Below are 18,498 nucleotides of genomic sequence, written 5' to 3' on the forward strand. Positions count from 1 at the left end.
TAGTATAATATTTATTTTATTTTAATAAGTGTTAGTAAACTATAGGATCTGAAATAATTAAAAACTGTATTGTACTTTATTTTCGATAGCTTGACTAACAATAGGGAAAACCAGTAAAATGTAAACTTTATAGTTAACAAAAAAATTAAAATCCTAATTTACATAAATTTATAGCATTAAAATAACATAACAATAATTATAGTTTAATTACAGTATTCGTTTGTAATGATTGTTCATCCAAATGGAAATAATTATATCATACTAAGTATTAATTACATTTGTACGCAAAGCTTAAACAAATTCATAGAATTAATTGGTACAGAGAAACGCGTATGCATGTATGTATGTATGTATGTGCTCTTTAATTACTTTAGATTTTTAACTGTATTTAATCGCATGAAAATATTGTATGCGTACATGTCTACAAAAGTATTCCGTATATCATTATAAATATGTACCTACCTCTATGTGCATTGATTTTCAACAAAAAAGAATCATTACATTTTCTAGCATGGTTAACAAAGTGTTAAAAATAAACAAATAAATAATAACAATAATAAATGATATTGTGATCAAACGTCATAGCGTGTAGTGTACAATCTAATCAGAACCGAGAGACTTATTAAAATCTTGATCAAAGAGGGAAAAACTTGTATTGTTAAAGAACTCTTATCTTCGTGTTTGATCATTAAGGATTGAAGGACTCTTTCTGAAAATTCAGAGGGCAAAACAGGCTCCTTGTGCGAAATACTCCATTCAGGATACGCTCGTTAACTAAATGTCTGGAATGTACCCGGAAATATTTAACGACCAACTGGTCCACGCATATTCAAATACCCAAACAATAATAATTGACCTACTTTCCGCGTTTTTTTTTTTTTTTTTTTTGTAATCTTTTTATGTTTTTGTGTTTAACGGTCGCCCTTTTGTTTCGGGTTGCAGCGAAAGCCAGACGAGACAATATAAATATGAATTTATGACAAGTCGAGCCCGCGTAGTGCTCCGGTTATCTGGCATTTCCGAACAGAGCTCGTGATGTACAATATTTGCAATTGAATAATTATTAAATAATTACGATTAAAATTACAATAGTGTCGACTTCAAAAACGCATTCTGACTAGCACGCGTGATTTACGAAACGATAGGGATCTGCTAATAATAATGAATTTTTATTTTATTTATTTATTTTTTAATTGTTATGATTACGAGAACAATAAAATGATACCCATAAGTACTGCGCAATATTACAATGATAACATATGATAATATGTACATACGCCAAATTAACTTGACCCGATTCTTCAAAGTTGTGTCACGGGTGAAACCGCGCGCATTGTTTAGATAGCGTCCTTTTTTTTTTTTTTTACCTCCGAACCGTTGCACAATAGTATAACACCACTACGTAATGAATCAACGAGAAGACCCACGACGTCTAAAAAATAATATGACATAATTTAAATTCAACGATTTCATGGACATTGTAATATCACAACGCTGTTGTCGGACAAAATCATAATCCGAACGTGTTTCGTCCAATGGCAGTTATTTTAATTCGTTGTTTATGTAACTATATATTTTAATTCGATTCTGAATAATTTTTTCCTGCTGTCGGAAATATTCCCAACGACTTGATTGGGTTATACATGATTTACTCGTACGCATCCTATAACGGCTATATTTTATATGTTCGATTTTTGGTTAGGGACACTTTTTATAAATACTTACATAACTATTACTGGCGCATTATTCGGATGTTTTACTTGAAAACGCAACCAGAAAAATTACTTATATTGGACTAAATATTCAACAAAATGTTAGTTCGTATAACCTGTTAATGTTGTGACATGAGTCTTATATTCATCGAACGACTGGAGTTTTTAGATATTTAGGTTTGGACGAAAGAATTTGAATAAGAATAAGTTACTTATGGTGCAATTGTATTACCTATTGATTTTCGGACGTTTTTTGTGTTTTATTTTTTTTTCGTTTTAATTCAGAACATTAGAAATAAGTATTATTCAATAATGAAATTGGAAATCTACGATCAGAAATATTTAAAAATGCAATTATAAAATATTTTTATCAAACTAAAACAACAACAAAAGTCATAAAACTGTAATTCAAAAAATGTATATATATATAATACCAGTACATATAAACCGTTAACATGGACGGATCATAAAACGATAAATATTTCATTTTAATATAACTGAATATTAGCAGTAAGAAAAAAACTGTCAAGAAAGTGTTATTTATTTTATTAAATAAATAGATTATTTATAGTTGAATTGAAGATACTTTTATTTATAATAAGCCTATACTGAGATATTATTTCAACAATATATATATATATATATTCGAATATAGTGACCGTTGTCCAATCGTACCACGTGACAAGTAATATTATTACTTACATTTTTTACTAACGTATTTTTTATGTGAATGGTTTTATTTTTTATGTAAGTAATCTACTTATTTTCTGAAATGCTATATTTTATTTTGATTACCTGTCTGAACCATCAACGATTTTATCGATTTCGACAAAATGTTATACAGTACCGTACTAAAATAAAAGTCATACAGTATTGTTATTCTTTTGTGATATCTACACGAACAATTTAAAATTAAATTCTAACCAAACTATTATATAATCGTATAAACATAAAAGTATGAAAGAGTACAAAATTAAATTCGTGTGAGTACATTTTAGGCTATTTATTCCAAAATATATGCCCAACATATAAAAAAATAAACAAATTGTTTATATATAGAAATAAATAAATGCTTAGCCTGGAATATTATTATATTTGTAAATTACGACCGGTTTCGAATTAAAAATTCATCATAACGTATATACAAAGTCAATAAAATCGCGTCTCTTAGACTCTTATTCTTTGAGTATAAAACATTTACTAATTTTTAATTATAATTTTTTATTATATTATTGTATTATTATTCAATAGTCGTAAACGTTTCGAAACATAATAATTATTGTTAACTTAAAACCGTGTTTTCTTTTTTACTCTTACCATCATATACGAAAAATGATGATAATAACTCAAATACAGTTTTGAACCACTGTATCGTAGTTTTGTACGTGTTTCGTTCAAACAATCGCGTACACCGCTGCGGCTATTAGCCCAAAGTAAAACCACTTAACATATACAGTTCCATTTGGAATAAAAACGACGATTGTTATGATGACACTGCACTCTAGCTCGATATTCCGACGAGTGCTATGTAAATACGAAAACAATACTAATACAAGTACGCAACAATGATTGTATTTACGGTGTATATTTATTATTGGATCAACTCCTGGACCCGGTTACGAAAAAGCCGTAAAATCACAAAACATAAATTAAACTCGTCCTTATACATTATAACATTATTGAAAAAAAAAAATAAATAAAAATCATACTAAAGCGCATATCTAAGGTTTTTCGGTCAATTTCTTTTACAGTATTAATAAGACCGATGCGACTATAAACCCACGACGTTGTGACGCGCGCGCGTTTGTGTCAAAGGTGGTCTCTTCCACGCTGGTGAAAGCGATTCATATACATTAATACTACACGTATATACATATAGAAGAAATAAACGCAAACGAATTAGAATACTTGTGTCCACATAAAATATAGGCAGTAAACATATACACGTATTGGGAGCAGAAAATAACATTATTCTTCGCTCGCTGTTATTATTAATTTTTTTCTTTCTCCGAAATAACATCATAGGCCGTATCGGAAATGCGACCACCACCGCCGATGCAGTTTCGTATATCTAGATTATTATTATTTATACATGCACATTTATTTTCGGCCGTCGATGATTCGACAGCCTCTAGGCGTTTTGCATGTACTCGTATATAGTAGAAACCACTTGGTACCGTGGTCGAGATCGGTCAGCAGATGCGCGTGCAATAAAAACCGCTGTTACGGCTGCGGCTACGTCACCCGAGGGATATTTTCACTGGTGCACGCGAGGTCCTCGAGGATCTAGGAGGAGAAATATAGGAAGAAGAAGAGGAAAAACAACGAGAAACGTGTTATTGTTTATAACCTCCAATTAATAATTTGTTCACCGCGATTATTCACGTCTGGTGCGCGCGCGTACACGTACCTACCCGCGGTGCGTGTATCTTGGTCACGACCTTCGAGTATCCGTGAACGGCCTTGTTGGGCCGATATGAGAGTCGATGCACGAGTCTCGCGGAGATAGAGAAAGAGAGAGAGAGAGAAATATTATAAATATGACGTATACTAGTTTTCTTTTTCGGAATACAGATATTAGTGTATACACACACAAAAACATATATATATATGTAAAAAAAACATAAGTATGAGTGTGTACATAAAAGTGCATAGATAAATGTGTATGTATGAGGGGGAAGGGAAGACAATTGATGAGTAGTTGCGCAGCATTACTGCAAAACGCGCGCGCGCACTGTTAGGTGGGCGGATGTATCTCCCGGATATTGTTTACTTCGACTTTCAGACATTCTCGTTTTCACCGGCGATCCAAACCGCATAATACGATAACATCGCTTTCAGCCGAAAAGAGATTTGAAAATCATGCGCATGAACGTTTTTATTGTTTTTCGTAGAATCGATTTTTTTTATTTTATTTCATCGTGTACCCGAGTGTACCGCAGAACGCGTGATGGAACTGGAGCAACGACGTCGAGTTAAATAACATTGATTCATAAAAATCATAATATTTGTTGCCGGAATAATTATTGTATTATACAACTTTCGGTTAAAATATTATTAAGTATTGTTACAGTTTCAATTATACGAGTATGTTTGCCAATCAAAACAACCGTGTTCAACAATACGTCCGCGAAATATTATAATTTTCGACCGGTAAAAGAAATGTTATGTATTATTCATATTAAAACTACACCATACGCTATCGTCTGCTATGGACGGCATACAGTTAACGTTGTTTTATTATTTTCGATAGAAGTACTGCTTCCTCACATGAATTAATTTACTCTTGATGTCGTATAACTCGCATAATAAAATCAATACATAATCGGTAGCGTATTTATAGGCACGTGCCTATATCGGCAAACTCGAAGATTGTATTTTAATATTAATTATAAATAAAAATTGTATAAATCTTAATAAATCACGTTTTAGAATTTAAATAAAATTTGTTCTGCATACTGTCCAATTAATATATAAATTTTATTGCCAATAATTAAACGATAATTCAGTTAGTACGATATATTATTTTAGTTATTAAGTGCGGAAAATTTCCACAGGCCTACACGTGGGAAACATGTATACACTCTCTATAATACGGTATAATTAAACTAAAATAATTCGTACTTAAAGATATAAAATATAACAGGGGTGGGCAACTGGCGGCCCGCGTACCGCATCCGGCCCGTGAACCTTTTTTATCTGGCCCGTAATATATTTTAAAATTACATCATACAATTTTAAAGTTTATCGTCTATGCTCTAACTTATCAATGTAATAATTGTTATCTAGTATTAAACATCGTTAAATGTCTAAATGTTATAAGTATGTATAAGTATGACTTTCAACCATAGCTGTTACCAAACTATTTAACTATATCAGTTTCTTCGTACCATTCGGATTATGCTATCGTGTGTGTTGAATTTATTATTTCCATATATATAAATTCTAATTAAAATTCATATTTTGAATAACCTATTATTTTTTTTTTCTATGCTTTGGCCCGCTATATTTAAATTTTCTAAAAATTGGCCCTCTAGTAACTTCGAGTTACCCATCCCTGAAATATAATAACAATAAAAATAATTAAAATAATCAATACAACAGACATAATCGTAATTTTGGTAAATTTTTCAAATTGATAATACATCTAAATAATTCATTTCAGTAATAAATATTACCTTTTAAATTTCGGAGAAAAAATGTGTTTCGTCATTTAAATAAATATTTGAATGCCAAACAAATTCGCCAATAGAAATCTTTGAGTCAATAGTAGATCTTTCATTGATGTACTTACAAGCCCTACACATCACGCATATTCAATGATGATTATAATAAGTCTATATAAAATATAGAAATAATATTAATAATAAGTAATACATTTACCTAATAAAATATATCAAATAGAATTTAATACTTTGTCGTCTGACACAAATACGAACGCATAACCACGTATTGTAAAATAATAAGTCCCAGACTATAACAATAGTATACCGCAATGTTTCTTGATAATATTTCTAGTGAACTATTTCTCATTTCCTACTTTATGGTCATTATCACTCGTATTATAACACCATATTATAACAGTTAGATTGCTAGTTATTGTAACCAAGTTCGATTGCGCGTATACCATAACATTTCTGCGATTGTGTTTGTACAATAAATTTCAAAAACTGATTTATGTACAAAGGTCTTGAAAAAATCGTTCTGTATTATATTATACTTTAATTTTAAATTAACATGTCATTCATCGTCTATTATAATACATTCATACCGGTTTTTTTTAGATCATTTTGGTTGTTCCATAATTTAAATTTACAAAACTTCTAGTAATTATTATTATTATTCTCTTTCTTCGGCATTCTCCTAGAACCATAATATTATATTTTAATGACAATAATTACTATACACATACTACATCCTTTAGGTTGCATTTTTTATTAGTTTTTGGATTTTTTTTTTATTTCCAAAAAAAATATTTTTTCATCGTTAAACCATTAAATAATTAAAAATGGTAATAGCATCGATATAATTGCAAAAATATCAATTTTTTAAGCTATAATATTTTATAAGTCTTTAAAGTATATTGTAATCGAAATAGTGATTTTTTATTTTTAATAAACTTAGTCCAATAAAAGAAGTATCCTCAAAATAGAGCGTATTTTTATAAATATTTCCTAATATAAAATACATCTTGTGTTTTTGAAGAAATCACCAGTATCACCTTGTCATTTTAGAAATTATTTTAATCAAATTGAATATTACAACTACTTAACTAATAACGTGTATTGAATATATAATCATATCTGTGTCATAATGCTATGTCAACGTTGATTTCATTTAATGATCACGTAGGAACGCGACTTTTATAATAACAATAACTAATTCAGCTTATGCGATTGCATCTAAACCTAATAGGATGTAGAATAATGTTATGTAACGTTAAAAAATGAATTATCTAATAAATATTATCGTTGGTTTATTTAATACTTAATTATGACTGAATACGAAACACGTGCAGAATACTAATATATTTCAGATAATTATCCAATTACTGAATTTGATTCAGAATTATTTTATTTATATAAACAATTTTCATATTTTTGCAAACAATAAATAACAGTTAATAACCATTCAAATAATTATTTAAAATGTATATTTTTTGACGATAAAATATAATATTTGATATTTTTTTTCAAATATTTCTTCAGTTTACGTTTGTATTATTTATATATATATACAAAGGTGGGCATTAACTAGTTAAAAAGCTAAAGTTAAGTTGAAAAGTTATTTTTTTTAAACTTTATAACTTAACTAGTTAGTTTATTTTCTAATAAACTTTTTAACTTAATTAGATTAACTGGCATTTGAAATAACTTAGTTTTTTACAGTTGATTTAAAAGGGATCTATCAAGTTAAAATTTTTTTAAGTTTTTCATTTATACGTAAATATTAATACAAAAAATTAAATAATCATGTTAAGTAAAATGGTCGTATACACTGTAAATCATATGTCATATAAGATTTTGTAGGTTGGGGGCTCATTTTTAGGTATTGGGTTCTGGATACAAAATGTTATGTATAAATAATTTTAACTATAAAGATAAATAAATATGGAAGTGAGTCGCCCCTTGATGTACATTGTACAATGTCAAAGTATTTTTCAAACACTTCAGCGCCACTGCTGTATATTATGATAACAAATTCAATATAATTGTTTATTATAATTTAGGAAATAAATCTTTCTGTAGAACGATGTTACTTTTTATGCGATCTACTTACTAATTAAAAAAGTAGATTAACTTTTTTTAAACTGAGTTAAGTTAATATTTTTTTTCTTATTAACTTATAACTTATTGACTTAAATTTATGAATTGTTAACTGTTAATTTTTAACTTATTGATCTTGTGTTCTCTTAACTTAACTCGAGTTAATTATTTTCATTAACTTGCCTACCTTTGTATATATATTTATATATATAACTCAAATTTCATTTACTCATTGAACGCTACATTTCAAAATAACAAAACTCAATGAAGTCGATGTATATCTAAATATGAAATATGAAAAGATTTTCAAAAATCACATTTTTAAGGTTCACCGAAACAATTTAAAGTAAGATGAATAATTTTTTTTATCAATTTTAAGTTACATAGGAAATATTTTATTTTCATTAAAACATTAATTTTAATACCTAATTATCAATTAATTATGCAAATTAATATACCATAAGTAAATAAAAATAAATATCATTGGAATATAAGATTATTGTGCTTTTTTTCAACCTATGATTTCTTAGGTTTAGGATTATTAATTCCTTTAATATAAAACCGTAAAATATCTCTTGGATGAGTTCGATCAATTCTGGTAACTTGTACGTATTGAAAGTGAAAATATTAAATTATTTTTTTATTTCGTAGGTATCTGTTCAGGCCCGTAGCCACGGGGGGGGGCGTTGCCCCCCCCTAAACCCAGTCATTGCCCCCCCTAAAAATATTAGAAAGATGTTTAGGTAGTTACGTATTTTATTGCTTATAACATTTTCATCGGTAATAGAATAGATCAAAAAAGTTTTTTTAGCCGTATAGTAGTATTTATTTCGGAAATTCCGGGCCATGACGACGATACTGACGTGTCACGACGACTGTTGGCAAATTGATTGCTAACGTTATCGTAATCGTAGCGCAATACTTTCCTATCAATTGACATTTTATTATAGAACACCTAAATATTCTTTCATTTTATCGCCGACTGCAGCAGTACACGTGTGTAAAATATGTTTCATTGTTAATTTATTTTGTAATTCATTGTGTTAATTTAATTAGATGTCAATGTAAATAAATTAAAAATTGCATTAATATTTAATACATTTATATATAATGCCCCCCCAAAAATTTGCTTTGCCCCTCCTGAAAATTTGGTCTGGCTACGGGCCTGTATCTGTTACTCTAGTTCAAATTAAAAAAAAATCGATGATTTGTAAACAAAAATTATCCGTTAACAGTAGGCTAAGCTTTTTAAGGTATTATTAAATATCCATATATGAATAAACGGATATAATTCGAACAACATTTGAAAAACGGTTATTAAAATGAAATTCTGAGATGATGATTATTATTGGCCAATCGATGGAAATGCGCGTATTGTTGAGAAATATTTTTGTTAACGAACACTATTTCTGATGTTTCCGAAATAACACGGGGTTAAACTTTGAATATATTAATTTTTCAAAAAAAAAAAAAAAACCCTTAATTTTTGTTAACTATTAGTGTTAACAATAGTGCAGCAATGATAAATAACACTATTGTATGACGTAACGTCATAAAAAAAAAAGAGAGAGAATAATAAAAATAATAGTATTACGAACAATGACGACACCCAAAGTTAAAGGAAGATATTGGTATTCCTCGTGATACAGTGACTAGTATTGTGCGTATGTCTAACAAGATATATAGGTTAATTTGATGTATATTATTAATAACGCAATAAACGACTTGTAATAAATGAGTGTTGTTTTTTTTTTCCAGGGATATGTTACTTAACCGTAAAAGCTGGTGTTGCAGTTCGTCAGACTGAAAACGGTTACTCACAAGGTAAATCCCAAATGATTCATCGATACACACACACACACACACACACACACACACACACACACCATACATATCACAATAGATAAATACCCATAATAATACTAATAATAATAATAATAATAATAATAATAATAATAACAGTAATAATAATCATAATAATACAGTGTTGATGAGTGTGTCATTATCCGATGCATCCGCATTTAGGTCATTATCACCCTGACGTACGGTAATTTAAAAAAAAAAAAAAAAACCGATTGCGTAACGCGTTGACCTCTAACACTTTCTCTCTAAACGCGTAAATATACACACAAACAACGTGGGAGAAAAACTTATGAGATGTAGAATTTTTATTTTTATTTTCCTTCCTCCGCACATAGCCATGTAACACGTACCTGAAGCGGATTGTCCCCGTGTACGCGTCGATTTTTTTCATACCGAGACAGTCTCGGATATGCAAGTTACGCAACAGGTGGCGCACGAACGCATGTGACGAAATTGCGTAACGGCGTGCACACGCGCGTTGGGAGCGAGAGAAAAGTAAAAAGCGAACACGTGTGAGAGGAAAAACAATTATGTTGATTTCGGCGTTCGTATAATATTACACACATGCAGGAACCGCGTTTCCGATTTTTACGTCGTCGTACTTTCTCCGCGCCCGCAAGTGTACCTATAGGTAACACTGTGCACGTATTATGTCCCATAGCAATATTTAGTCTTGTGGATGAGAATTTTTTTCTTTTTCTCATCAATTTTACTTGCATTTCTTGAACCCGTGTGGTTACTGCGATTCATTTCAACCCCGTCGTCGTCGTTACTACGATGCTCTGTTTTTAAATCGACTTTCCGGGGATCGAACTGGGAATTCGAATTTAAGATGGTCGACGAGAGTTCGAAATATCGAAGGAAAGAGAGAAATAATTCTAATTGAAAAGCGTTGAATATTTTTAGCATATGCTTACCGTTTATACATTTAGTTAATCGTTGATGGTACGTGGAAATGCTTAGGACAACATTTTTTTTTCATCGACTTCGACTGCCATGATAATTTTTTTTTTTTTTACATCGAGGAGCCACAATAACCCATGACTACTTATACTTTGCCACACCAATTTTTTAGATCGAATACGTTTTATTCGATTACGACAACTGTTTGCTTATCGTTGCTGAGACTGCATTGATGACGAATGATAAATTATACCCCTAGATTAATTACAGCAGTTAGGGAAATAATAAAATAAGCTTATGATCACATAAACCAAACGATAATATACTCTCGCCGTTGTTATTTTTCGATGCTAAAATTACATATTATGTTGTTATTTAACACACGAGCACGTAAGTTGAACCACATTGATACTTCTAATAATATTTTTTTGAGCTCGTGTTAAATCAATAAATTCGAATTGTAGTCTCATAATTTTCATTACTCTCGATTTATCGAGGTAAACAAAATACTAGTGTATTCTTCGAATCGTATGGGTTTTCTTGCGGGACCAAGCGTTTGGTTCGATATATAGAATGATATCGAATGATCCAGATTCTCAATGTTAGTGAATATCTCGACACACGGACGATTAGTATCATATAAACAGTACGATAAAGCACCCGGATACCGTTTGGTAAAATGGAAAGTACGTGAACGAGCGTGGGCGGCTTAATATATTTCCTTTAAAAATGCATTTCGATTTACATACAGTCCGTCGTCGGCCAGTGAAATACAATATTATTGTCGTATTACACACTGCGTGTGCGTGTGCGCGCGCGACTTGTGGTACCTACGTTCGAAATATTATGGTTACAAGTCCACTGTTCGCGTTCAATAGTTTGCTACAGTCAGTCGTGCACAATTTTCACTTTGACCAACCTATACGAATACGATTTCCTATCGCAGAGTTCAGTTTTATTACTGTACAGTATAAACGTAGGTTTAATAACTCGACATTTTTAACCTACACGTATTCATTTGTATTTTTGATTATTTTAAATTACAGTCGTTGAACTAGAAAGTGACTTCATATACTATATTGTATATACATATTATTTTACGTATATGCTGAATTTCGTGCGACAATGATAATAGTATTAATATATGCAGCAGATGCGACATGAAAATGAACTCAACATCACTACACGACGTTCAGGCCGCATTATTCTAAATACCAGCAATTATAGTGCGGCACGGAGCACAATCATAGTTGTACGTTTTTTTCACTTTCAAAATACTCTGAAAGTACTTGCTACTACGGATAATGGTTGAAAATTTCTTGAAAACATAGTTTTTGAGGGTATTATGTTAAATGTTGTTAAATTTTTCAATTCGTTATATAAAGTTAACGTGTTGAACTGCTGACAACAATAATTATGACTATGACTGTTTATTTATGTTGTAGTTTTCTGTTTCGGTTCAACATTTGTCGCAGTCGTAATGATTTTTATATAATAAAACTGTTTTTTCCTTCATAAGAACGCAATTTTTGCGCGTTTGCAATGAATCATTGGTTTTGAAATATTTAAAATAATAGTAACAATAAACCTTTTTATTAAACACTTTCTAACTACATTATACTAATGTTTCGAAAGAATGATTAACCACTAAGCGTATATATTTTTATCGGATCGCGTTGAGAGCGCACTTCTCGAAAACAATTAGGATTATACGGATAGAATAGGATACAAATTAATACTACGATCGTTTCTATATAAATTTACCACACTCATGTCGAGTCAAACTGTGTCATGATGAATGTTAACATGTTACGCATTCTATTTATGAGAGCAAACAGTAGCAATGAATGATCACCTGATGGAATGCATTTGAATAAATGATTTATTGACAACATTATAAGATACACGTACGAATATAGAATTTTTTTTTATATCATCAATCATTATAATATTAATTATCCTGAGACAATATTCAAATATTTTTGAAGAAAATATTATTGTGTTTTGTACATATATTATGTTATAATTGATTTTTTTGAGTTAAAATATAATATTTTGTATGAGAAAACATACTTTTTCCACCTACGTTGTTAAATAATGCGTTTAAAATGTTGTGTAAGTGATTTTAACGGATATTTGGTTTTTATGTCGTGTCGTAAGTAAATTTACACTCCTAAATATTACATAGATGTAATACCATGAACATTGAAATAGGTATTAGTCGGTTTAATGATTTTATTATTTTTAATGCAGCGATTTGTGAGAACATAATGTAACTGACTGTACTAATTAGTGTGGGTCGTTGTTGCTTTTTTTTTTTTTTAGAAAGAAAACGTACTACCACGCCTCAGATGCGACCAAACAAGTGAAAGTTTTTCAGGTGTAAATATTATTTCCGAGCTATATTATTCCAGTCGTACAAAATATAGTAATCTAAATATTATTTTAACCTATTCTTGAGAACAAATTTAAATCATTGCAATATTTCTCTATAATCCGCTATTTATATATTATATATTGAACATTTAATATTCTATTTTATTATAACTATAATTTTTTTTTTATTTACATTCAGGTACAAAAACATTTTGATATAATTGCATACGAACATAATATATCTGGTTGACTAAACAATGATGAAATCACATTAATATCATTTAATTTTACTGATTCCCGTATTCTTTTATACGATGTGATGCGATGTGATGCAAGTTAGAGATTATTATTTTGTACGTTATCGAAGTATCTTACTTATAATTCAAATTCTCATAAATCAATGTCAAGACGTTCCATCTCTGGATGGATTCTTCATTCAAGTCATCAGTCCCTTTTTATTTTATTTTATTTATTCTATTTCTACCTGTACAGCACTTATACTTATTGTGAAAATAATATATTTACAGACTGTATAATAAAAATAATAAAAAATAAAATAAAAAATTCTCATAAATATTATATTAATAGTAATACTAAAACATTATGAAAATATTTAACTGTTTTTTGAAAACAAGTTGTAATAAAAGTAGCTGAGAAAAATATGACAAAATATGATATTTATAAACTTTAACCTTAGCGTTCTGATCGATGTAAAAGATACGTTTAAGATTACGCAAATAATAATATGAAAGTTTATTTTATCATTGACATGATAAATATAATATAATGTATATGTACTTCAATTAAAATCGTTTTCCCTGACTATTAGGATACATTATTATGAGCACCCATATTATAGAAGTGAAATCAGAATTATTGCACCTGATAAGGAAGAAGGAGTACGTATATTATTATGTGCTTAAAAATCCTTTACCGTACCCTAAGTACGGTTTCTCGAGTGTAGATAATGAAATATATTACATAGATTAATTTCGCGATAAAACGCAAATATACAGAAAACTTTTGTTTACGACCGTTTTCTTATTTCATCCGCCGATCTAATGTCCTCACGGTTTAAACAAACACATATTTTCCTTATCGGCCATCGCAATTATCAAAACATGAAAGATGTATTATTATTATTATCTTGCAGACATACGTACGAGTATTGTACTGCTTGGACGGATAATAGTCGAGAATAGGAACAAAAAAACGAAATGGAAAAAAATAAATGTCCACAAAACCGTCCACGCGGAGAACTCTGATTAGCATTGGCGTGCGTTGTCCCGGTCTTGCTAATTTACATGTCAACATCGAACTAGGCCGACTACGATATCTTATCTACGATTGAATATACGCACACCGCACCGTCGATTTCCATCTAATTTTTCTATTCTCCATCGGTTTTGCGGTTACAACGACCGCCGCACTCCATAGGACGTCTGAAATCGTCTAATGTGCCCGTGTTGTATATACACGCCTGCGCACGTGTGTGTGTGTGTGTATGTGTGGGCGGGAGGGGGACGAAAACAGAGATAACTTTCTACGCGTGTCAAACGTAAAATGCTCGGTCGCTTGAATTATTTATTTTTATTTATAGTTATTATTATCTATTTTATTCTTGTTCTACCTCACATACACAATATTATCATCCGAATTTACAGCCGAAGTGAACACGAATCGTATATACAAACACCGGCGGTGTGGCGCCTACGTGTATGATATTATAATAATATAGTAATCTACACGTTTACGCATATAATTAGTATTACACGAAGCTTAAAAAAAAAGTTAAATAAAAAGTAACTCTCACTAAAACGATAAATTGGACGTTACATAGATCGAACGATTAATGGCTATTATGATGATGTCAACACGTCTCTCTCTAAACGTATGCAGGTATGTGTAACGAACGTAGCATATCACGTCCGATAAAATTGTACAGTAGATTATAATCGATGAGATTAATTAAAACCATAACTCTGTCGTCAAAATGTGTATGCGCATGCATGACTCGCAATGATATAATTGATGACTACAGATTTAAATATATTAAAAGTATTCCCGAACATTAAAACAGTAAATCAAATAATGGTAGGTTTTACGAAATATATAATGTACCATACTACCTGCAACACTGATATTATAAATTCTTAACGCAGTACTTAAAATATATAAACAGAATGTATTATAATATTATTTTATTAGTTTTCATTATAGAGACTTTAACGCGGAGCGTACTTATTCGTAAGATGATATTTTACTAAAACTATTTATAATTTAACAGCAAATCAATATAATATATAATAAATTACGAAAAGCGTAAATTTGATATTATATTCGTGCACTCTGTACATATTGGCACTTAAAATAGCAATATTTACATAACCAGCAGATTACATAAAAAATATTATTGAAGTAGATTTAGTCAACTAAAAATGTACGCGATAATCTGCAACAAATTCGGTAGGCTTTGCGGAACCACTTTTCAGTAGAAAATCGCCGTGAAATACATTGGATAAAATCGCTTTAATAAGGATGCTAACATTAACCTACACAAAGTTTAACTAAGATACGTTCAAAGAAAAACTAAAAAGTTCTTTATTTAATGATCGTAGAATTATATTTCTAGTATTATTACGAGTAAAAAAAGGAAAACCAAATATATTACTTCTGGTCAGGATTTTAGCATAACTTAATTTTATTCATAAAAAATGAAAAAGTTAAGAGTAAAAACTTAAATATAAATTAAAATAGTTAACTTCAAGTTATTAAAATAAAAATAATGAAACAACGATAAATAAAAAATAAGAAAATATATCCTCGATTAAATGACGCTCGAATCAAATTTCTTCGATAATTATATACTGTGTAATTAATTTTGGCGTTAAACATGTTTTATCATACGAAAAATCGGTAAAGCAAAAACAAGTATTGCTCTATTCGACGAGTGGCACGAGTGTGCAATACCCATCTACACCACTATTATTTTCGTTGCCAAAACGTATATATATATATATATATATATATATATATATATATATGAATAGGTTTCAGATTATTTACTGAGAATTAAATATTATTGAAAACCCGTCATGAAAACACAACTCGCCTATATGTTATGTGAAGCTGCGCTAAAAGTCGAGTGTAGGTACATAGCAATCACTTGACCGGAGATAATACCGTCATAAAAACGAATTTTAATCATTTTAAACAGTCGCATAGAGCAGTGTTTCTCAACATTTATACTAAAACGACCCATAATTTTCTTTGCGTTAGGTAGACGACAAAAAAAAACAGTATGCTTTAAAATAATAACATTACTAATCATTAATTCTAATACAAATGTTTATATTTTGATAGCTAAAATTTTTTTTTTTGTCATTAGTTTACAAACAGCGACCCATTAAAAATATTAAGTGCGACCCCATGTCGGGAAACGCATATCACAGAGCAGTGCTTCTCAACCTTTTTTGTTATAGGGACCCTTAAATTTAATGTAAAACTGTCAAGGATCCCCTAAATCAAAATCATTAATTATTTTTTCTTAATTATATACTAAATTTACATGCACCATTTCACACAAATAAATTATTAAAATGTAAAGAAAATAAATGTTTTTTAATATATTTTTAAAATGTAATCTTATATATAAAAAATATATATATATTTTCTTATATATATATATATATACATAAAACTTAAAACATATATAAACAAAAAATAATTGGTAATAATTATAAAGCATTATAAAAACATTTAGTAATAATGTTGATTTTTTTTTCAAACAAAGGTTAATAATAATAATCAGGGCTCATAACTTCTAGCATTTGCATATTTTTTTGAGAGGTCCTAGAGGTACCTATGTGAGCTATAAATTTGTTTCAGATAACCAAGAAGCTATATACGAAATTTGATGTTGCATATTTTTGCATATTTCGGAGTATAAGTGCTATTTTGCTTATTTTTGGATTATTGCATGATTTTTATCATTCATTTTTTTAAATTTTTTTTAGTAGCCTAAACATTTTTTCTTAAAAATAGCAAGTAATTATAGTCATATTAATTGTTCATATTAGTAATTAATTATTTTTCTTATATAACTTATATAATAATATCAGATAAACTATATTTACCTATACGAGTTTAGGCGACACGCGACATAGCGAGAGTGTACGCTCGAAACTTCGTAATCCCATCGATAAGGAAACCATTATAATTGTATATAATTGTAACTTGTACTGTAGTATTTTATTTTTATAGTTTCTAGGTATTCGGGTATTTCGATATCATTATCTAAATATTCCGATATCATCATTCTCAGATTATTTACAGAATATTTTTCGTTAACATTTTGTAATCGTTTCCGATTTTTCGAACTGTATGCATGCTAGTTCGTTTCGTGAATTCAGTATCTAAATTTTATTTTTTAATAATAGAAGCTAAAATAATAAAATAATATAATAAATAATAATAATTTTTGTATACAAACGTTTTTTTTGCATATTTTAGTATTTTTAGTGTATATTTAAGCGCTTATATGAACACTTTTTAGAGCATATTTAAGCGCTTATATAATAACCTTTTTTAGAGCTATAAGTTATGAGACCTGATAATAATAATAATAATAATAAAATGTGATTGTTAGTAAAGTGATGGTTGGGCTTCCATATTTTCGCATAACATATTTATGTGAAATGTGATATTTGAAATTGAAACAAGCAAATTCGCTTCTAAAGACTGCTTTGAAATGCATGATCTATGTTTGTTTTTTTATAACTTGAAGTTGTGAAAATGGTGTGTCACAAAAATATGTCGATGCGAAAGACATTAATATAAGTAAAGCGGCTTTCAAAATTACTGGATTCTCTTGCTGTCGTTTTAACCAAAATTCAGTAAATTCTTTTTCATTAAATTAGGTTTCAAGAATGGAGTCTTCTCTAATTTCAATTAATTGCTCTTTTGCGGTCCATGAAATATGATCGTATTTCAAAGAAATAGAAAATGATCTTTTTACCAAATCGTGTTCATTATATATTATATAATAATTAAATAACCGAAAATATTTTAAATGAAATAAATATTTCACGTCCCCTCACAGTCATATAACCTTGGTCCCCAGTTTGAGAAGCACTGTCGTAATGGACACGCGTAGCAATTGCAATTCGTCGTTGATTGCGCATCCACGAGGCATATTATATTTTTCACTCGATTTATTTCCACGCTCAAAAATAATTCGACCGTACACACGATAACATGCTTATAACATTATTTAAAATGGTACCTAACTGTTATAACAACTTGTTTATAGGCTTCTAAATAATAATTATGTCTACACATACGCTATAGGTATATATTATACATACTATAGCGGCGTA

At 29.5% G+C, this 18,498-nt stretch overlaps 1 protein-coding gene across 2 annotated transcripts in view; it reads left to right on the forward strand.

Annotated features, from left to right (window-relative positions):
• The window catches only part of LOC112692328 (proclotting enzyme-like), a 34,561-nt gene that overhangs the window by 3,400 nt on the left and 12,663 nt on the right, over positions 1-18,498 (forward strand). For both annotated transcript variants that reach the window (XM_025566959.1, XM_025566960.1), the window contains exon 2: positions 9,737-9,802. In XM_025566959.1, coding sequence (XP_025422744.1) covers positions 9,737-9,802 — 66 coding nt within the window. The remainder of the gene's footprint in view (positions 1-9,736; positions 9,803-18,498) is intronic.

The sequence above is a fragment of the Sipha flava genome, unplaced genomic scaffold, assembly GCF_003268045.1.
Source record: "Sipha flava isolate LNK unplaced genomic scaffold, YSA_version1 73_pilon_pilon, whole genome shotgun sequence".
NCBI classification, from domain to species: Eukaryota; Metazoa; Arthropoda; class Insecta; order Hemiptera; family Aphididae; genus Sipha; species Sipha flava.